The sequence below is a fragment of the Argiope bruennichi genome, chromosome X2 (genome assembly GCF_947563725.1).
Source record: "Argiope bruennichi chromosome X2, qqArgBrue1.1, whole genome shotgun sequence".
In the NCBI taxonomy this organism is placed as follows: domain Eukaryota; kingdom Metazoa; phylum Arthropoda; class Arachnida; order Araneae; family Araneidae; genus Argiope; species Argiope bruennichi.
Window position 1 is genome coordinate 96,526,573 of NC_079163.1, and position 24,071 is coordinate 96,550,643.

The window sequence follows — 24,071 nt, forward strand, 5'->3', positions numbered from 1 at the left end:
TTTAAATCGCTGTATTTAGTATGAATGTTGTCAAGTGCATATCATATTCTTGCATAAACTTTACAACAAATGTGTCTGTAATTGAAAAAATGTGATCTCTTATTTTATTTTTTCCTAAAATTAGAGCTATCATCCCAACATTCCATTTTCCTTGTAACAGAAAAAGAAACCAGTAATTTCCTAACTTTAGAAGTCAAATTGGATATTGTTTGAAAAAATCAAAATGATTTCCCTAGAACATTTTAGGCTTAAACGATTTATAATGTCACAATGATTATGAGTAAACAAAAAAGAGAAATTATTTCAAATATTTATTTGGACCATGCCTCTGTTTATTGATTGTTTTTAATGCTCTATGTAACAATTAAAAACTATATGAAACAATTCAAGCTAAATTAAATTCTTGCCATTGCACTCAATTACTCTGCTTCAATCAATTGTAGAATGTATTGCATCTAAATATTCCGCTAATCTAATACATAAATAATATTAAGCAATTATAGATATTTGATGTTGCTGAGCAGTTAAATGATGACTTTTTATTTGTCTCCTTCAATATCAATTTCAAATTTAAATCTACTAATAATGAAGGTAAAAAAACCATATTAAAATAATTGAAAGGCCTGACATATTTAGTAAAATTTATGATTTAAGAATGATCAAATAATCTGAAATTTGTAAAGTGAAGGCCCAATTAATGAAGCTAAATAAAAGTAAAGCATTAAATACGAAAAAAGTTCATACCATCCAGTCCATGAACACACACTACCATATGCATACCCTCAGGACTAAAAGCTCTTAAGTCATTGTCACATTGAAAATACGGCACATCAGATGCAAGGCTAGGGAAGTCACTGAAAAATAGTTTAAATATTTTTATTTGAATCACAAACTGTGTATTATTTATTAACAAGTTCTAAAATATTTGCCAGCTGCTTTGCATTTAATATTACTACATACTGTTCCCCCACTCTGCTTTCCAATCTTTAAAAAAATTTATAAAGCAAAAATGCAAAATTGAACAAAAAAACCATTAAATTCTAAAAAACTTTTATTTGTAACTACAATAAAACAGCCCATGATTGTTTCTATAAACATTGTTTATGATCTCTTTTTTTTCCCCAGAAGATCACAGTAGATAATAAATAACCATAGATGATTATTAGAATATTGAGCACATTTGTTACAACCATGTATATTCTACTTCAGGCCTTTCCTCCCCCCCCCCACCTTTTCTTCATTACTGTTTTAAAAATAAATATGTTTATTAAATATAGAACATGACTTATTGGATTAATTCTTGAGAATGAAGGCTATTTTTAAAACGAACAGGCAGAAGATAATACACTGAATATTAATTTTTAAAACTACGAAAATAAAGAGGTTAGTTAAAGCTTTCTAACACTGATAAAATCGGTATTTGATATATGCAAATTGAAACAATATTTACACATTTTTTACAAAGCAAAGTAACGTTAATTTTTTTTAAATCTTTTTTTTTTCTTTTTGAAAACCTATAGCAGTATATAAAGAACAAGTTGTAAATCAAACAAAATACATTAATGAGTAGAACATTCTTAATTTAAAAATTTACAAAGAATTTCTTCAAAAATTAATGTATTTTGATTCAGTTGATCAATTAAATCTTTTTTACATATAACTAATGATAAACAGAAGTAAACTTCGATAAAAAATAATCACTTCCAAGCCGACAAAAATAGTACAAAGACATTCATAAAGAACAAGATATTTTCAAAAAACAATGTTTACCTGTACCATAACCAAGGATACTGTAATTGTTTTCTAAATTCTTCTTTTGCTTTCACAAAGCTAAAAAAAAATAAAAAATGAAGGAAATACTTTTTAATACAAGTTTAACCAGCTTAACAGTGGTTTAACAGTGGCATTTAACAGAGAAATAAATGTGAGAAATTTAAATTGACAAAAGAGAAAAAGTCAGTGCCTTTATTGCTTTTCATTTAATGCCAGGCTATAAATTCAAATACGCCCAAAACTGAGGAGAAAAAACCCTTAAATAAAATCCTTAAGTAAAAATTTCTTCATCCGATAATACTTAAACAGAAATGAAAATTTTACATATACAAATTCATTTTTTTTCTCTCTCTTCTAAACAAATAAATTAATATTAGTTTATTTTTACTTAGCCTTAATTTTATACAAAAGCAAGTTTCACTGGTAATGTTTTTTGAAATAAAAATTATACTTCACATTTAAAAAAAAGCTATTCACTATTTTTTAATTATTTTTAAAGCTAAAAAAGAAATGCATGACTTCACAGTAACTATTTTATCATTTAATCATTCGCCTATGTATATATAAGAATATATCAAAACATGCAATCAATAAAAGCGTCTGATGTCTGGCAAAAATGTAGTATAATAAAAATATACATTTTTTAATATTTTTATTTCACACTGATTAATAATTTTTGCAATTTAAAGAAATAATTTTTTAAAGAAAACAAATAAAATATATCGTTTTTATTTAAGATCAATTGGCACTTCTCCCATTTAATTTTGATATACAAGAATTGCAGAACGGGATACATCTATTTTTGTAATAAATATTCAGTCAGGATTTAGCATCATGTTTTGATTGCTTTTTTCGAGAATTTGACGAGTTTCTTGATACTACGACAGACTCAGGAAGATCAACAAGTACAGTTTTCTTAAAGTACATGATTGTAAGATAGCGGATGTGAGAAGTATATATTAGTTGATTAAATAAGTACTTTGAAAGACAGTTTAATTCATCTGTATTGTATATGAAATGGTTTAAAAAAACTTTCACAGAATCATGTGTTTATGTATAATGCAAATATTAATGCGGAATTTTCAGTATGAACGGAAAATTTTTCCCCGTAACCAGTGGTAGATCATGCATTACCGTCAGGGGTGGGATGCAACTTAAGCCCTTGCATAATGACGCATAATTTTGGCATAATTTAAATTACACTCTTTTAAATTAATTTTCAATTGTTATTGTAGCTTTCCATACTCTTATGGAATTCTTCCGTAAGGATTTAGACAAATATGGCTAAGCATTTAAAAAATTAAAGAGGTGTAAAGATAATATAAATATGTATGTAAGGATAAAAATAATATTATTAGTGATAAAAATATTGAAAAATAAAACTGGTTTTACATTGAGGAAAATACCAAGAACCTTTTTTTTTTATGTTGGTATGCCTATCAAATAATACGAAGGTGCACAGAGTCGGACATATCTTCATTGATAAATTTTGACCAAAATTTGACATTGATATTCGATTTCAATATAGATATCGTACCGAATTTTATTCTTCGAATTTGTTCGGTTTTTGAATTATATTCATATAAACATGGTTCCAATTTATTTTTACGAGGGAACGTGGATGAAATTTCAAGAGCTATAAAACCAAAAGGATGGCAATATGGGGCGATTGCCACCTATCGGCAACCGCTTGCCCCTCATCCGGCGATAAAGAATTTCATCGGCAAAAATCTTCACTGCTTTGGAAGAGAGGTAAAGAGAACTGAACATCAAAGATATTGATAACTTAAATCCTGTCTTAAAGTTATTACACAGCAAACAACTAAAATAGGCAAATTTTTTTTCGAATTTGACGACCCTGTGCACAATAATTAAGTCTGCAGAATGTCGGAAGTCTGATTCAAATGTCAAATATTCAGCCTGACCAGGTGAATCGTATGTGGCGTTTTGCCCATTGATTTCAGACAGTCGACTAGGAAAGTCAATACGACGGATAAAAATTTGTATGCATTGTTACATTTATCGACTGTTTTGATCAACTGTCGGCGAAACTGTCAGAGAGAAGGAAAATCAGTTTTATACGAGACCGGGGGCGTTTGGATAATGCAACAAACGCATGGACAACTTCTTGCTTTATCCAATTTAAATTTTATTGAACACTTAACAAAAGAAGCGATATTTTATTTGTCTAGTCGTATCTTTTTGCAGCAAAAAATTTCCAAGATTTTATAAATTATTATATTTTACTTCATATTTCCATGTCTAGTGAATGGCTTCAGCAAAATTTCGTAAAAACAGAGGCAGCTACTGTCACCTTTCTCGTGCAATGTAGATTTACTAAGAAGAATTGCTTTGTTGTTGTCAAATGATATGAATTCAACATAAACTAATGGTGTAAATAAAATGAGTAGTTGGATTTACTTAAATATAAACAATCTGTTATTTGCAATTTATTAAGACAGAGGGTTTCCACTCGTTTCTTGAATAAAAAATCGAGGCATTTCTATATTATAAAGAAAATAAACAATTTAAATCTCGAAGATTTATTGATTTTGAAATGTTTTAAAAGAATGAACATTATTCATGTTTTCATTACAATTGTATTCTTCATACAATATGAAGAGCATAAAAATTGCAACATTTTTTCAGAAGTCAAATTTTATATATTTGAATATACAGAAATGCATCAGATTTAAAAACATCATTACAAGGGAGGGGGGGGGATTAATGTTCTTTCAACTTTTTAAGCATTCTGTTTAACTTCTCCTCGCTACTTTCTAATTCAGATTTTTTCCCCTCTCTCTTTTGCTGAACGGTGAAAACTGTTCGATTAATAGACATATTTTATAACATTTATCAATTAGGTTTTCTCTGATGATTTTTCAAAAATTTTTGCCAATTCTTCAGCTGCACTTTGTAAACATTTTTTCCCCCTTATCTTTTAGTTCATTTAAATAATCAAAAAAAGTATTTCATTTTTTTTTAAGCTGAATTATTTTTTCTTTCGATATCTGTTGATCTTCAAGACAAACCAAATATTTTTGTCTCGCCCCTACTACAAACTTAGTTCCTTCGTGATTTCAAGGCAATTTGAATTTTCAGACTATTTCAAATAATCAATTATATATTGTTGAGCTATAATAGATTGTTATTTTAGGTTCTCAATTTCGATTCTTTTATTACAAGAAAAAACTTTTTATATATCAGCTTGCCCTTAAGAATGTACTAAAAGTGTCTGCATTATTTTCGCAATTTGTTAAAGTTATCTTTTTCTAAATACAAAAAAAGAAAAAAAAATCAATAATAACTGTTTTTGAATAATCATATTTCAGAAGTTTTGAAGAATTCGGTATTGCTACTATACTTTAAAAAGAAACTCAATCAATACATAAAATTAAAGCCCCAGAAATTAAGGACTTAGAATTTTAAAAAAAGCTTGTTTTCACAGCCTCGGAACGAAAATTATGGCCCATTTAGGGGCACCCTAAAATAATTTTAATATTCACGACTTTTTAAGTCCCATGGGAGCTCTGTGCTACAATTATTTCATTAATAAAATAATAACGACTGCAGTTTGTAGTCAAAAAGTAAGAATATATGGTATGGTAGATTGTTATGCACGGTTAAAGAATTTCTATAAGAACCCACTAAATTTGTTAAAAGAGTTCATTTCAAGATTATTCAAATTTCATAATCACTATTATAAGTATGAAATCAGAATGTGATTTTTTTCCCCCTTATGCCAATTACTTCACGACAAAAAAAAAATATATTATTCCAAATATTTTTAACGGTATATGAATAAGCGTATCTTGCTAAAATGATGATTAATGGAAAAAAAAAAGACTATAGAATATTCATACTTACAAACTGAAAAAAAAAAAAAAAAAAAACTTAATGGCGGGGGGGAAAAAAACTTACTTGGAGAGCATTCAAGCTCGCAATGGTTTTAAGAAAAAAAGTTTTAAAAAATAGCTTTCCACATTTAAAAGATGAAAACAGGCGAGTTCGAATTTAAGAACATATTTCTTATTTTTGAATGAATTGATTCCAAAATGATAATTCCATAAATTCACATTCTCCAACTAAAATTTTTTTTATTTAAAAATACTTCTTGCAACTTTATATAAAATGTGTATACAAAATCCAAGACAAAACGCTAATTATAATGAAAAAAAGAAATACACTAAGTTGTTTGCTTTTCTGCCTATGAAAAGTTTTCTCAAAGATCCGTTTAGAAAAGTAATTAGTGCGTGAAATGGACAAGAAGTCAATAATTCCCGTCGCTGCCAAGAGAATATTTCAACGCTTAAAGCAGGTTTGAAGACTATAGGCACACTTTGTCACTCTTTTTCGGTGTGGAGGAAGAGAAGAAAACAAAATGGATGCCCATTATTTGAAGATAAATTGCAGCAGATAAAATTCAATACATTCCTTATTTCAGAGATTATTACATTCAGGGCAGAAGACTTATGTGGTGTTTCAGCATTTCAGTCGTCTTGTCTATATCTCATTTTGTATGTAATAAAATATTTTTAAAATATAGCTTTCACCATTTTCATGTCTTTACAAAGAAAAGAAGTGTTGTAAATTGGAGGTAAACATGAAAGCAATTCCTTTTATAATCTGACATTTTCGATATACATATGACTCGAGTGTAACAATTTTCGAGAAGGAATGGAGTAAACTTCTCTCCTTCCCCCCCCCCCTTTTTTTGTTGTTAAATGTGTGAGGACTTTTCCAGCATCTACAAATTAAACGCAAGTACATGTTAATAGGTAGTCTATTACATCTGTCCTTCAATGTTTAATCAATAATATTATATTATATATATATGAAATGTTGGATTTGCAAAATACAACAAGGAACTACAGGGTTCTTACCGAAAATTTAAATTCTAGTAAACACATTGTTTCGTATATGGATCCTTAATGCTAAATAAAGTATTTTGCAATTGTACTTGAGACAATATTCAGATATGCCAATTATTTGCCTATCTTTCCTCTGATATTTCCACGAAGAATATTCAAATATAAAAAGGGAACTCGATTTTAAAAAAAATATCAAAAGCAATTAGTTTTCTCTTTGTTTTAGTATTCTAATGTTTTTGTTATTTGCAATTATTATATACATTATAGACAAAAGATTTTCTTTAAGAAAGACAGTTTTTATTTTTTATTCTTTCATGCAGTGAGTTTTTCATTATAAAATTTCACTTATTTATATACTTGTGTTAATTTTTTGGAAATTACATATTACAATTTTTATGATGAATTATAAAATATGCTTAGTATTTTAAAGACTGGTCCAACTTAACTGTCCTAAACTGAAAGCATAAGAGGGTTGTGTATAATTCTAAAGAAGTAAGTGATTATCCATATTTAAATTATTATTTTTAGTCATTTATATCATTAGCAGATTTCTTGGTTTTAAATATGAGGAAAGAATGAATTCGATTTTTACTAAATTCCATTTATTGTTACATTTAATTTCCAAGACAACCATGTTTTTCATATAGCATGAGATGTTATAATGAATGTACACACTAACATTGTAACATGGCAGAAATATTGAAAAGTGGGAAGATTATTATAGATAATTTTATAATAATGATAGTAAAGCTATGTAGGAACAGGTTGTGAGTAACGCAACTCATCATCGCAAGTTATTGTGGTTCACACGTAACTAAATATTATAAATAATTATTAATGTTTTGTATTTGTTTAATTGTTATAATTGTTCATGTTTGTTTTTGAAGTAATTGCATCAAAAATATTTTATATATTATTTTTTGTGTTAAATGAAACTATTTTTCTGCTGTTGCATCTGGCAACGAGATTGATATTGTAAAAATAAATAGAACGAGTGAGATGCTCGCCGTTGCTTGGATTTGACGTAGTTTGTGTTTTTATTTTAATTTCTTTAAAATACTTTAAATCGTTGGTCGTAATATCCTAAAATAAGAAATGTTTATTTTATGTATCGAGCGTTTACAATCTGCACATTAAAACGCAGAGTTATACGCCGATAAAGTGGTGACCCGGAAACAGAACTGCAATGGCGACCAGCGAAAAACACGAACCGAAACTAAGTGCAGCGGATACTGCATCTAATGGTGAAGTAGCCAAGGTTAGTGTAAACATTCCTCCATTTTGGACAGAAAAGCCAGAAATTTGGTTTTACCAAGTGGAGGCGCAATTTTCCATTAGTGGTATTAAATCAGAGGAAACAAAATTTCATTATTTAATTGCGCAGATGGAACCAAGATTAGTTGAAAATTTATGGGATATAGTCACTGATGCTAATGAAAATAAATATACCGCTGCGAAGGAGAGATTGCTGAATACCTTTAAAGAAAGCGAAAATAGACGTATTCAGCGGCTCGTGTCAGAAACGGAGTTAGGCGATTTACGGCCAACTCAACTACTTCAAAAAATGCGTAGTTTGGCGACAGATGGGATTTCGGATAATGTGTTGAAAACCTTATTTCTTCAAAAAATGCCAGATTCCATCCGAAATATCCTAATCGTCAGCAATGAAGATATCCGGAAACTTGCCGAAATGGCTGACCGTATTGTAGAAATGCATCCGAATCGGGAAATATATGCTACATCTAGAGATGATATACAGCAGGATAGTGAAATAAATAGTTTACGTTCGCAGATTGTTTCTTTAGAGCGTAAAATCAACCGCTTACAACTTGAACGCAGTCGTTCAAGGAGCAGAGCTGCTAATCAAAACAATCGGGGGCGCAGCGCGTCTCGTAAACGATTTAATCCTGCTGGTAAGTACTGTTTTTATCATTATAAATTTGGAGCAAAATGTCATCCCGATAAATGCAAGAAACCTTGCGAGTGGAAAAATGCAAATTCGGAAAACTAGCATCAGCAGCAGACTTAACGGCGAGTTCTGCTGCGGAAGTAAATCAAGATTGCCGTAAATACCGTTTATTTGTCTTTGACAAAACAACGGGTTTGCGTTTTCTTGTGGACAGTGGAGCTGATGTTAGCATTTTTCCCAATACCGCAAAACAAATTTCAACTAGTGATTATAAATTATATGCTGCAAATGGAACTGAAATTGAAACATATGGAACGAAAGTATTAACCCTTGATTTGGGATTACGTCGTGAATTCCAATGGCCTTTTGTCATAGCAAATATCAAACAGCCAATTTTAGGAGCAGATTTCCTAAATCGTTTCCATTTGTTAGTTGACGTTAAGAATAAAACATTAATTGATGGAATAACTAACCTCTCTTCTGAAGGTAAAGTTGCACCTGCCTTAAACGTCAGTGTAAATACAATGTACAGTGCCTGTAAATATTCAGATTTATTGTATTTGTACCCATCTATTACAAAACCTAATTTTTTTATTTCTGATGTAAAGCATACTATAAAACACCACAGAGAAACTAGGGGACCACCAGTGTACTCTAAGGCAAGACGATTAGATCCGAAGAAATTAGAAACTGCCAAACAGGAATTTAAGTTTATGCTGGACAATAATATTATTCGTCCATCTAAATCAGAGTGGGCCAGTCAACTGCATATGGTCTCGAAGAAAGATGGATCTTTCCGGCCATGCGGGGACTACAGAAGGTTGAATGACCAAACACTCCCAGATAGATATCCAGTTCCTAGACTCGAAGATTTTCAGCACATTTTGCCAAACAAAGTCATATTTTCTAAAATTGATCTTTTTAAGGCCTATTTTCATATTCCTGTTGCAGAGGAGGACAAGAAAAAAACAGCTATTATTACTCCGTTTGGACTTTACGAATTTAACAGAATGAGTTTTGGTTTGCGGAATGCTCCGGCAACATTCCAAAGATTTATTCACGAAGTATTTCGAAATTTAGACTTTGTGTTCCCTTATTTAGATGATGTATTGATTGCCTCTTCTAGTGCAGAAGAACATCGCTCACATCTCAAAATTGTTTTTCAACGCTTAAATGATTACGGCCTTCGCATAAATGTCAGCAAATCAGTTTTCGGAGTTGATTCACTAGAATTTTTGGGCTATAAAATTTCGGCTAAAGGATCAAGGCCCCTGCCTGAAAAAGTAAAGGCCATATTAGAGTATCCATTGCCAAATACCCTCCAAAAATTGCGTACATTTTTGGGTATGCTAAACTTCTATCGTCCATACATAAAAAATGCTGCGGAAACTCAAGCCCCTCTTCATGAATTTTTAAAAGGTGCCAAAAAGAAAGATCAGAGAAAAGTGCCTTGGAGTGAGGCAACTGTAAAATTATTTGAAAAATGCAAAATGGATATAGCAGAAGTTGCAATGTTGACATATCCAAATTCCGATTATCCTCTGTCTCTTCACACAGACGCATCGGATTTGGCTATAGGAGCAGTTTTGCAACAACACGAACCTGATGGGTTGAAACCTATCGCATTTTTTTCAAAAAAGTTAAATGAGGCGCAAACCAATTATTCGACGTACGATCGTGAACTTTTGGCTATTTATTTGTCAGTAAAACATTTTAAGCATTATTTGGAAGGTAGAGATTTCCAAATCTTCACTGATCATAAACCTTTGGTTTTTGCTTTTAAGCAAAAGAACGACAAAGCGTCGCCAAGACAGTTGAGACATTTACAGTATATTTCTCAATTTACCACAAATATATGTCGTGTAAATGGTCAGGAAAATATTGTCGCAGATACATTATCGAGAATTGCTAATGTTAACCTGCCATCTATAGACTATGATCAAATTGCTGATGCCCAAATTGATGATGACGAACTGAAACAACTGCGACTTTACAGTAAATCCTTGAAATTTAAGCAGTGTCAACTTCCATCCGGAAAATCTTTATGGTGCGACACATCTACATCAAAGGTTAGACCTTTTATTCCAAAGCCTTTTCGTATGCGGATGTTTCAACAAATCCATTGTTTAGCTCACCCCGGAATTCGTACAACAGTTAAAGAAATGTCATCACGATTCATTTGGTCTTCACTGAAACAGGAAGTTCGCAACTGGACACGAGCATGTCTACATTGCCAAAAAAATAAAATTTCGCGGCATACAAAGTCCGAATTTGGAAATTTTAAACCACCTGATGATCGTTTTAGTGTAATTCATATTGATTTGATTGGGCCGTATTCTCCATCGGATGGATACATCTATTGTTTGACATGCATCGATAGACACACATCTTGGATGGAAGTGGTTCCTTTACGGCAGATCACTGCTGAAGTTGTTGCACAAGCTTTTTACGAATGCTGGATAACACGATTTGGAGTACCTTCTCTCGTGGTTACGGATCGAGGAACTCACTTTACTTCAGAATTATTCAGAAAATTAGCAATCATTTGTGGTGTAAAATTACGGCATACGACGTCTTATCATCCCCAAAGCAATGGAAAGATAGAACGCCTACATCGCACGCTAAAAGCAGCCATTAGATGCCACAACTGTATTCGATGGACTGAGTCGTTGCCTACGGTTCTCATGGGTTTACGAGCTTCTCTTCGAGACGATTGTAGTTTTACAATAGCCGAAATGGTATTTGGTAAATCTATCAAATTACCTGGTGAATTTTTTGAAGATTCGAAAACTGTGTCCATTAAGAATCTTTTGTTGATAATCTGCGAAAACAGATGCAGTTAGTAAAACCAAGAATACCCAAGCAAAAATGTAAACAACGCATTTTTGTTCCACAAGATTTAAATACAGCTACTCACGTATTTCTTAGGATCGATCGCGTAAAAAAACCCTTAGAACCGCCATATGAAGGACCATTTTTAGTATTACAACGAACGCAAAAATTTTTCACGTTATTAATCAAAGGTGAACATGTAAATATTTCTGTTGATCGAATTAAACCAGCCTATAAGTTAACACATTTTGACACTTCTGATGCTCCATTGCCATCAACTGTTAACAGTCCTGCATCTTGTGCACCCAAAAGAAGTGACTCAACTGAAAGGATGCAACATAAGAATGCATTAAGTGATGCAATAAAGGACGAGAAACTGCCTGCTTTAACCACACAAACACGTTGTGGAAGGAAAATAAAACGACCTGTGCGTTTTACAGACGATGCATAAAATGTTGTTCTAGTGCATTCTATTCATATTAAATTTAAATGTCATTTTCAATTTTTTTCTAATTAACGTAACTTCGTTACTGGCAAGGGAGTGATGTAGGAACAGGTTGTGAGTAACGCAACTCATCATCGCAAGTTATTGTGGTTCACACGTAACTAAATATTATAAATAATTATTAATGTTTTGTATTTGTTTAATTGTTATAATTGTTCATGTTTGTTTTTGAAGTAATTGCATCAAAAATATTTTATATATTATTTTTTGTGTTAAATGAAACTATTTTTCTGCTGTTGCATCTGGCAACGAGATTGATATTGTAAAAATAAATAGAACGAGTGAGATGCTCGCCGTTGCTTGGATTTGACGTAGTTTGTGTTTTTATTTTAATTTCTTTAAAATACTTTAAATCGTTGGTCGTAATATCCTAAAATAAGAAATGTTTATTTTATGTATCGAGCGTTTACAATCTGCACATTAAAACGCAGAGTTATACGCCGATAGCTATATAGTACAAGGTAATTTTTTTCATCCTTCATGCTTTGAAACTATTTTTATACTTTATAACATAATTTTAGCATTATAATTTATGTGTTCAAACTAAATCGTTTCTACAGTTACCTTTTAATGAAAGTCTAACTTATGGAAAAAACTTTTTAAAACCATTAAAATGCTTAAAGGATTCGTATGAATTTTATATTATATGAAAAATTCTCCTTGTGTTATAGTGTAATTCTTCAATCTGATAGAATATAATTGATTTAGTTTGAGGACGTAAAAAATACAAACTTAAAGTTAAAAAAATATTTGTATTTATAAATTTATCAGAAAAAAAATATTTAAAAAAAAATGCTTTTTAATTAAAAAATTTGGTATTAATACTTTAATTTTTATAGAAAATTAGGAATTTTATTTTAATACGTATTTATTTTTTCACTAAAAATAATAGCATTTACTGTAATTAATACTTTACTGTAATTGATTGATAAACGAACAGAATTTTATTTTGAGAAGTTCTTTAACATTTCATTTGATTGATGTTACTTCATATAATGCCCAATCATATCAATTTAATTAACGTAAATTTAATTTTTAACGTATAAATAGTTCAGTAGTGAAGTTTAATAATAAGTAGATAATTGTATTCGCTTGTTTCTTCTATTATTCAATTTTGTTATAAAATTTAAATACTGTGAAAATTTCTTTCAAATATTTCGTGCAGTACATTCAATTTGCGACTATATTAATTTTTCGTTTCCTATCATTCCTTGTCGTTCGGTTGCACAGTTCTTTATTCTCAACACCATATAAATAGTTAATTATTGCAAATAATTATTTATTATAATTGAATTACATACTAATTACCTTGACATACATATGAACTAATTATTGTGCTTTATTTTGAAGTAAAATCAGAGAAATCTTGTTAGCATCCACTCCTTTGTCGGAAAATCTCTGCTTCCGCCTCTGTCTAAAACAGAGATACCTCGAAATTTCGAGGTAGAAGCCTTTTGACAATTACTATATTCTCTCTTTTTATACTTTGAATAAAAGAAAAATAAAGATTTTATTGCACCATATCTCTAGGTAAACAGTGGTAATTTTCAATGTGAATGCATTTGCTAAAGTTCTATTTACTGAAGCTTTCGTAGGAAATATAAGGAGTTAACATTACATACACCAACTTAGTACCTTTTGTATAATACATAGAGTATGTAATATATAACATTCTTTCTTCTTTGATAATATATAATATATAATATTACTTTATATACATGTCGTCTTGGCTTGACTGTATAGAAGGTATTAGGTCTAATGTTAGTAACAGTGACTTTACATGCAAGTCTCCTATGGCATACTGACTGTTCATCAATGAAGTTTTTATTTTTTTTAAAGACTTTTCAAGATGACTGGATATACAAGGCTACAAATGGATAGATTATAAAAATAAACAAATTTATTACATTTTTTTTATACATCTGGTTTCCAACAAAGTTTCTTTCTAAATCAAACAATCATATATAGTTCGCTCAAATGCGAACCAACTCTATAGCAGTATTTCTTCCAGATAATAAAATATTGTCTAAGGTTTAGGGGAGAGGTAATGACCCCCCCCCCCGCCTCTGCATCTGACGATGGCTGATATTGATGTAGATCATATTATTTTCCTCAGATAAAAATCGTATTTACAAAAAAATGACATAATAAATGTGCAAGCTCCAGTAGAAGAGAACTGGGAAAAAATGCTACAACAATTTTCTCAGACGGAGAACATATCAAAGTAATAGCTTTTCTCTTTTTCTACTATAAAATAACCTTGGTTTCTTTTCTCCTGCATTTCATTTCAATAGTCCAAAGGAAATTTTAATAAATGGTAAAATTATTTAGATATTGCAAGTAAAACAAAAAAATAAGTAAACGATTATTTTATGCACTGAAAAAAGTTGGGGCTACTGTAGTACTGCAGTTTTGTAGTCCTTATACATAAGTTATCCATGCTCATAACAAATAAAAGTAGTATTATCCAAACAAGGAATTCCTATCTTGGCACTTAAAAATTACTGCATTTCTCTTCTGTATGATTTTTTTTCAAAAAACATAACACAGAAATAACTTTTACATGGTTTCAAAATTATTCTCTTTCTAATACACAATAGCCGGAATATTTTACTTGATTATATATAACAATTCTTTGCAGAACTGAAAAGGTCACAAAAAGATTCAAGAATCTACAGAAAACATTTGTAAAGGAACACTTCGATTGAAATCGTATAGAACTACTTTCTTTGATTATTTATGCAATGTTTGATAAACAGAAACACATTTTCTAAATATTTTATAATATGATTGTTAAATGAAGATTTAAGATATGCTCTTTATTTACTGTCAAACGTTTTTAAGAAATTGTAATGATACTTCTCATTTGAAGCGATATAAAAAAAAGGAAGAAAAGAATTTCCATCTTAAGGCGATATGCACATCAATTTTAAATCCAATTCAAATAGAAACATCAGTATTTGCAAAGGAGTTAGAGAAGATACCTTGATGTCAATTTTTTTTGAAAAATAAACCACTGTCAGGTTTTGTTTAAAACGGATTGGTCTACTTGTTGAAATATCAGCAGTTCAATCTTTAGAAATGAATGGGCAGAAAGTACTGCTAATCTTTGTTCGTTTTATACGTAAAGCACTTCAACGATTTTTAAAAATGCTTCTGTATTCCATTATGTTTGATGCCTTAAATAGCGGAAGGGAAAATAACTACTAAAAATAGTTTAATGGGTCCAGTATTAAAATAGGACAAACATTAACAATGTTATACATTTCATCAACTATAACCTTTCCTATCATAGAATAAAATTAAGTTATCTAATACAATAAAGACTAATACATATTTCTCCATTTATAATGATGAATGCAAGTTAGGAGCACTTAGCAATTTCCATTCATCCATCATCATACACTAACTAAAGCTATAAGGAATCGGACAAAGCTTAGCATTTTTGAGGCCATTAGAAAAATTTATTTAATTGGAGGCAAGCAAATACCAACAGAATTTTCCATTTTCTGCTCTTTCACATTATCATTATTTGTTTTGTATTTTCAGACCAACAAGCTTTTACAAGTCCACACAATAAATATTATTTTCAAGAAAATTTAGCTTCAGTTGAAAGGGAAAGGAACATAAAAGTATTGACACATTTTAGGTACTTTTTTCATTTTTAAATTAACTGTCCGATTTTAAACGGGAAAGACAAAACAATAATGAGTTCTGAAAAACCCATGTATGATTATAAAAGATGAGAAATAGACCGAAAAAAAAATTAATTCAATAACAAAACTGTCTTACAAAAACCTATATTAGTCTCATATTATGATACATCATCAGAAAAAGATCATTAATCTTTGTGTATTATGCACAATGATATAAAATATATTCAATAAATTAAATACACAATATATAAAATAAATTAAAAATTCCCTACCTGATCATTTCAGTTCCAATAACAGATGCCCTACGGACACTAGGAGTTTCTTCATCATTAGAATTTTCTACATTAAGGCTGTAACTCCTTTGGCGTTCATTGGAGCTTACAGGAGCTCCAGTTATATTATCAGGTGCGAAAGAATATGAATCATTGGTCTCTGACAGATCATTTAACATCTCGAATATAGTACATTTGGTATCAAAAAAAGCTATATTATCTTGCATAGTTTTAGCATTTGCATTATCCGCTGATTCAGCAAAATCATCATTTGTATCTGTATCTTTCGAAATGCTAGAAGGTTCTTTAACATTACTTGATTTTTCAGGTGAGTTTTTGAAATTCTGATCACTTTCTGAAGTTGTTTCAGCATCATCTCCAAATTGAGCTGGAGGTTTGGGAAAGAAAAGAGTACCTTGGCAAATTATACTTGTTAAGCAGCTATCATTAGACCATGATGAATTAGTTTTGGCAGCCATTTCAATGGGATGTTTTTTCTTCTTTGTTTTTGACACTTTTTCGATTTTGGAGGAACAAGAAACATTTTGTCCATTACTTGTGGGTGGATCTTTAAACTGAATTGGAGGTGAAGGAGGGCACATATCACAAACACTAGAATTAGATTTTGTTTCATTCCCTGAAGTAGTTGCATCTGTTGAATTAATAGATAGTGGAGGAGGAGGATCATATTTATAAACCCTTTTCTTTTCTACAATATTAAATGGACTTTTACCTTCCGACTTCAAAGGCTGGTTTGAAACAATTGATTCTGAATGTTTATTAGATTGAATTTTGGCAGCTGAATGGGTAGAAAAGTCATCCGCAAAACCTTTGGAACTAGGACACTTTAAAGAAATATTACCATCAACTCCATTTTCAGCGATTTTTTCATTATTCTTTTTCAAAGAAGCATATTTATTTGCTAGTTCTATATCAGTGTAAGAAAATTTATTGGTCTTGGCAAAGTGATTTGGTGATGAAATTTTGTTATAATTAGATTTTTCTGGCACTAAATAAGATAGACTAGAAGATGATTTGTCTGAATTATCTTTCGATAAATCATTTAATTTGTTTTCGTAATTGCCATTCATAATCTGTGTTTTTTGTAACACTGGTGGTGGAGGGGGTGGAGGAACATAACCTGATGATAAATCTGGCATAGATTCACTATTTGGAATAGTTGAATTACCTTCTGCATACAAGGTACTCATCACAGAAAGTGTACTTTGTGAATGGCGTATACCTTTTTCGAAAGCGAATGGTATTCTAGTTGATTTAGCTAATCCACATGCGACTGTGTGACATGAATCTAATTTTTTGACACCTAATAGAACTACAGTACTTGGAGTTTGACCGAACTGAGGTTTTTTCAACTGACGAAGAAAATTAACTGTTCTAGATCTAAATTTCATTTTTGATCTAACAGCAATCTTTTGATTAATTCTAGAGAAAGGACCAGAAGGTACAGCATATTCTTCATATTCATTTTCTTTAAAATTATGGAAGAATTTATCTTTTAAAGATGGTTTCTTTGATGTCACAGAGCTAGATTTTCCTGATACTGGAGCAGGAACTGATTCAGGACACCAAGAATAAGCAGATGGACTAGTTGGAGTAGCAGAAATGTCAGGTGATCTGTATTTTTGTCCAAGAGAACCCTGAGAAGTACGTCTACTTGCATCAGTATCATCTGTACTTTCTTCCACAAGGAAATTCACATCGGTAAGACTAACATTAGAATCCGACTCTGCAATGTAATATATGAATTAATAATTATAAAAGTTATAAAAAATTTACAAAATAAAAGATTTTTTAACTAAGAATTAATTATAATGAGTACATCTAATTTAACCCTCATCGAATTTGGTTTGCAAAGAGCTCAAGTAAAAGAAAATTCCATTCCTGAGAGGAAAATTCATGTCCAAAAGTTGTTTCTAATTTAGAATATCCTTCAAGCAGTGTAAACACTCGTATGAGCTAATATAATTTTATTAGAGATAAGCAACACTATTTGTAACATACTAGGACAATTTTAACAATGGTTAAAGCATTGTTAAGTAAATAATTTTAGTTTATACATGGTAATTTGAATACTATTATAAAAACTTGATTACTAGCATTTTAGATTATTCAAAATTATTATGTAAGCTACACAATAATATCTAGTTTTATTAAAAAATTATTTTAGTTTTCATCTTATACAATTATACATACTGTATAGAATTAACTTACAGTCTTCTTCGAATCTTCGAATTCCCGAATACCCCCTCCCCAGTCCAAATGAAATGAACAAATGTTAACCTGTTCAACGGTTTCTATAATAAACAATGCATAATAACAACAGTTTTATCAAAATCATTTTTTTTTCACATTTAAAAATATAATACTTTAACGCATATTATTAAGTCAAAATGTGTCTGATTAATCTGATTCACTGTAGGTTAATTGAGAGAAAACGATTCATTTATTCCATATTTTCTACTTGTTAATCAACTTATTGATGGCTCTTGATGTAATTCAACAGCTGTGAGAAAGTTGTTAGACATTTTACCGATAAACATTTTACCTTTATAAAAAGTGCAGTTTATATTGCTTTGTTATAGAAGCAGGATATAACCAGTATTGAAGTTATTGCAGTTCAATTTAATTGTTATAAAAATGTTTGTACAAATTATCTATCTATAACCAGAAGTAGGTTCTAACTATGCCATTGAATATGTTGATTGTTGATTTTTAACTACAAACCGTTTTCCCAACAAATAGTGCTTTTCTAAAAAAAGTAAAGTTAGCAGTTCCCAATTCAATGAATTCAGATGGTGTCACTATACTTAAAAGGCATTGCACAACACTTCAGAATAACTTTATCATGCAAAAATCTAAATATGCTACTTGGTTATACATACCACATCATTGCAAAATTAAGAATATCATAAAAAATCTGCCAGAATCTACAATTGGTTAAAAATTACTGCCATTATTTGTTTTTATAAATAAGAAGGAAAAAAATAATGAGAAATTTCAGTAACAAGATCATTGAAAGGATAATTGGGAAAGGGTTTGCAATTCTGATTTTTTTAAAAAATTCTATTGTGAAATTCTTGCTGACAAATTAAATGAAAAATCAGAAAAAATTTTGTTCCTATATATTTATGTTAGGTAAATACATGCAATTTTTTAAAATTTAAAATATGAACCACATAATTATCCCACTCTAAAAATGATGTCACTGTTTTAAGAGGTATTTAAAGCACAAACAATAATTTCAAGATACACTTAACTGCAATCAAACATAAGAACAGTGTTTCTAAAATTATTTTTAAAGCACCAGTGTTTTAAAGTAATAAGTTGTAATAATAATTATCTTTATAAATGAGAAAATGTGCATTAAAAAAAGTATAGGAATGAACATACGTGAGCTTTGACTGTTTCCTGAACCTCTTCGAGCTGTTTCTTGATAATGCTCTTCATAAACAATTGGTAACGAATTTAAATCCCCATCAAATTCAATACATTCAACTTCTAAAGGAGGTAGTAAATTCAGATACGCTGATTTCCTCAAACTTTCTGAAACTTCTTGATAAGCTTCCACACTATAAAAAAAAGAATTTGGTCATAAAATTGGATATTTCTTAAGTTTCATAACTGATAATAACAATGTATATTTTTTAATTTTCCATTTCTTAATTCTATGATGTCAGTCTGAAAACCGCCAAAATGCTTCTATGCATAATACAGGAAAATATAGATAAAAATTTGTCATCTTAATTTAAAAACTATAAATACAAAACAAACAAAATCTCATAATAATGAAAATAAATCACTAATTTTTGCTGAAGAGCTATCCATAATTCAATAAAGAAATATATTCAGTAGCAATAAATAATTTAAACTAAGATTTTTGAGTAACAAAAAAAATAAGGATTCTAAATATGGATTTGCATTTTGGAACAATTCTTAAAAATTACGTTTCAAAGCAACATTATGTCTCTATAAAATTTCATAGCTTTTCTTTTGTACAGTACTATAAATATTTCTGAAAATACAGTCTGGCTGGATTTACTATATTTGATTACATATATAACTTTCAAACTTCCATATTAAATTTTTTTTTGCATTAAATTCAATGCACAACACTATGTCCAGTAATTATTTTTAAAAATGTCATATAAATTTGCAGATATTGCAGCTGTTCTGCAATTTGACCAAACAAAATAAATGCATTGAATAAAAATCTTATCTGAAGAAAAATGCTAATTTGTTAGCAAAAAACTTGAGTACAGGGCAACTAGTCTGGTCTAGTCTGTGGGGGGAGGGGGGTACTTAAGTCCAATATCACTCCAGCTTTATGGACACCATAGGAACAACATATTTCTGACTTTGTTTAGAAAATAAATACTATGACCGAAATACCAGTTATCTTTGTTACATTTGGGGCAAGAATAAACAAGTTCATAAAAAACTGTGAACACTAAGAATAATAAAAATTAATTTTGAGTCAACTATGAAATCTTTTGCTATTCGAACACTCACAGAATATTTAGTCAACGACTTTAATAAAAAAAAAAATATTATGTAAATAATGAATTGTTTGGCATATGATAGTGAAACTGCTCTTCTTGACATAAAAGATAGCAACCAACAAAACTTAAAATCATTTACAAAGGTTATTTATATACTACTAGAAAAACGTTTATATAAATAAAAAAATATAAATAATTCATTGACTTTATCTGATAGCCAATATAAAAATGTATATAGACTTGCATGAAATCAATTGCAGATATCACATAAAAGTAAATTATTGGAAAAAAAAACTGACTTTCATATGAAATTACAAGAAAAATTTACTTTTTAACAATAAAAATACCGGTAAAAAATAATGCAAGAGCTAACAATTTCTTATTCATTATTAAAATTATTAAATTATGCCATAGTTTAGTGGCATAATTTAATAATTTTCGTAATGAATAAAAAATTATGAAAAACTGTTAAAAACAATTTACAATTATTACCTGCTATCACAAGGAACTAAAGCAGAATCTCTGGTTCTCTCTATTATAAAAAAGGCTTCTGAAAAACGTTTTACACGTTGAAAATGTCTCTGACGAGATAAATGTTGACGTATTTTTTCTCTTCCAAGAACAGTTTCCAGAAATTTTTGCCAAAGGATTATGATAGCACCACATATTTGAGCAATATCACTGTTAGCTTTCATCAAAAACTCATCTTCAGAATCCATTCCCTTGAAAAAAAAAAAAAAAAAGGAGGAAAATTAGCATTAATTTTTTAAAAAATCTTAAATCTAATTTGTTAAAAATATTTGATACTTGTCAAAAAATTGTCTATACATTATTTTAACCCTTTCTGCTTAAATAGGTATATACGCCCAGGAAAATCAGGCTTCATTCCCTATTGGATAAATAAATCCTACTTTCTGCTGGGTTTTCATAGGAAGAGGCCCTTTTATATGGGATTTTAATCATACAAAAATAGGGCCGAAAGAGTTAAACAATAAAAGGAAACGTTACATTTTATGTACCTCATAAGGACCAAATAGCTGCTCTTTGGATGGAACTAAGCCACTCTTCACATGCTTATGACATTCCTAAAAAGGAAGAAATAAATAATAAATAAACTTATTTAGTCAGAAATGAGCAAAGTTAGAAAACTTTAAAAGTTATAATAATCACATATAAGCTTCAATCAATTGTATAAAATTTGATTTATTTCCCTATTTTAAAGATTCACTATTTTACTTTCCCTATTTTATCTAATAAAAAGAATGATTTTCTTTTAGTTTAGAATATGTACAAAAAGAACAGGGGGGGGGATAATCTCTTAGCTACAATATTTTTAAATGCAGGCGATTATTGCATCTGAAAAAAAAATAAAAATAATTAGCCCTTTCGAAAGCCTAAAGCAACCAATAAACAATTCATAATCTTAGTTATGGACCCATCATACTTTTAGGAGAAAATAAAGCTTTAAAAAAAGTTTCAAGTATTTTAAATTAATTTTAATAATAATTTTTAAAATTTCACATATTTCCAGTTTTTAAAACGAAATTTGCTTATTTCAAGTATTAATACCCTTTTCTATAATCAATATATTCAATGTCATGTCCGATTTATAGTAACGGATGCTGATTGTAAGCTTATGCAGCATTTTGATTATTGTCAGAAATTTCAGTATTAAATATTTTACAACAAATAATTTTCTGGCATATGTTGAAAGTGTTTTTCACTTGAATTTAACAAATAATGATATGCGCCATCTGTTCAATAAAGTTATTCTGAAATAAAGAATAACTCATATTCAAATTGTCCTTAGTGGATTAATGAATGAAAATTCAAATTAAATTCATAACTTTTTATTTTAAAAAGTTACCTTTGCAAAATCACTCATATTTTCTAAACAGGAAGTGCTCTCGACGGAATCTGAAAAATTAAAAGCATTATCACAATGCATAAAAAAATAAAATAAAAATTTTGCTTTTGAGACATAAAAGTTATTTCTGTCCATTTCCTATATTTTAATCAAGACAAAAAAAATGGATTGCAATGGTATTAAGCAGGATTACAAATGTTCTTTAGAAACTATTCGTTAGAGTTTCCAAATCGTAAAGCAAAATATTTTCAAACACAATTTTCGACAATCACTAAAAACCCTCTTTCTTATTCAATATGCAATATATTAAAAATTGAAAGATCCATTTGAAGGAAAGAAAAAACTAACTTGAATGCAATAAATCCTATCATGAAAAACATAATAAAATTCGGAATTAGCAAAACCTAATGTCTAGGGTTCATTCATTTAACATATAATATCAACGAATAAAAACAATGAATTATTTCTTCTCAATTTAACTATGGTTTTTCTAGCATAATAAAAGAAAACAAAATCGAGCTTACAATTTTTTAAAATTTTTCTTTTAGTCTTTTTCTACTGATAAAGTGCGAAACTGCTGATAATATTCATCAATAAACTAAATTGCCATTCATATCTTACAATCATTCTTAAGTTTATTGAGAAATTAACAAATTGAATACAACATTTAAAAAAATAAGAAACATACCTAACAATTTACTCGTCCTTTCTTTCAAAAATTATGAAAGTTTTAAGTGCAATGCTCGAATTTTCACATTCTCAAATGATCTAATTTTTTCAAGTTGAAATATACCAAACTTTACATTGCACAATAATAAATATTAACATCACTTATAATTTCAATTTTTTTTATTTCACAATCAATAAAATTAATATAATTTTTCACCAAGAACAGTAGTTTTTTCTAAAGTAAAAATTTTTTTAAATAAAATTTGGTTTAAAATTGCTTAAAATTATATTTTCGATATTTCTTACATTTATTGCGCAAATTTGTATACAATTGCTACTTAAATACATATATGTGTTAACAAAGGAAGAAGATGAGTTTTAAAAAATTATTCTTCTCATGATTACTAAGACATTTCAGTTTTCAATAGATTAAGATTTCTTCATTAAATCCATGATCAAGGAGAAGCACATTCTAAATAAGAAGCTAGAAAGTAGAAAAAAGAGGTTGTTAAAAACGCATCTAGAGCTTCTAGAGCTTCAGAAGGAAATTGTCCACCAAATTTAGCTGACATAGCATTTATAATACGATCGCCTATTGACTCTGAGGTTTGTGAAGAAAAAAAAACCAACTAAAAAAAATGAATTCAAGGGATTAGAAATTAGCTAATCTTAAAGGGATGGATGTATTCAAATTATTACAATTTCCTCCCTCTCTTCTGCAAACCTTTTGTGACAGATGGTCACATGCTATCCTAAGATTCTACGAAGATGAAGCAGATTATTAAGTACGTTTAAAATCTTAGACTAGTCTTTGCTTCAACAAAATATTCATTTTGCAAAAATGCAACAAAATAATTTCAAATGCAAAAGAAATTCAAACACAATAGATAAAATAACAAGAAACAAAACCAGTACAGAACTAAAAATAAATCCTTATAACATATTTTGATCTAAATGACAGCATTTGTATAACGCAGTCAAATAAACTACAAGACAGTTGTATTATATGTTAAAAGATTTTTGCTTGTTCATGGTTCAGCTGAAAAACACATGTTGACCGCATAAATTCTAAACCAGTCTAAAGTTTTCTTTACAGTTTATATATTATCCGATATTAAGTAAAATTAAAGATCAAATTAATAATATTCATAACAAACCTGTATATAATATATATTCAGGTTTTTTTATACCTAAAAT

General features: G+C 29.3%; 1 protein-coding gene across 2 annotated transcripts in view; it reads right to left on the minus strand.

Moving 5' to 3' along the window:
* The window catches only part of LOC129960258 (protein FAM135A-like), a 67,683-nt gene that overhangs the window by 16,550 nt on the left and 27,062 nt on the right, over positions 1 to 24,071 (minus strand). For both annotated transcript variants that reach the window (XM_056073537.1, XM_056073536.1), the window contains 7 exons: positions 22,206 to 22,255; positions 21,358 to 21,423; positions 20,831 to 21,060; positions 19,230 to 19,408; positions 15,819 to 17,565; positions 1,771 to 1,830; positions 745 to 854 (listed from right to left, as the gene is read on the minus strand). In XM_056073537.1, the coding sequence (XP_055929512.1) occupies positions 745 to 854; positions 1,771 to 1,830; positions 15,819 to 17,565; positions 19,230 to 19,408; positions 20,831 to 21,060; positions 21,358 to 21,423; positions 22,206 to 22,255 (2,442 nt within the window). The remainder of the gene's footprint in view (positions 1 to 744; positions 855 to 1,770; positions 1,831 to 15,818; positions 17,566 to 19,229; positions 19,409 to 20,830; positions 21,061 to 21,357; positions 21,424 to 22,205; positions 22,256 to 24,071) is intronic.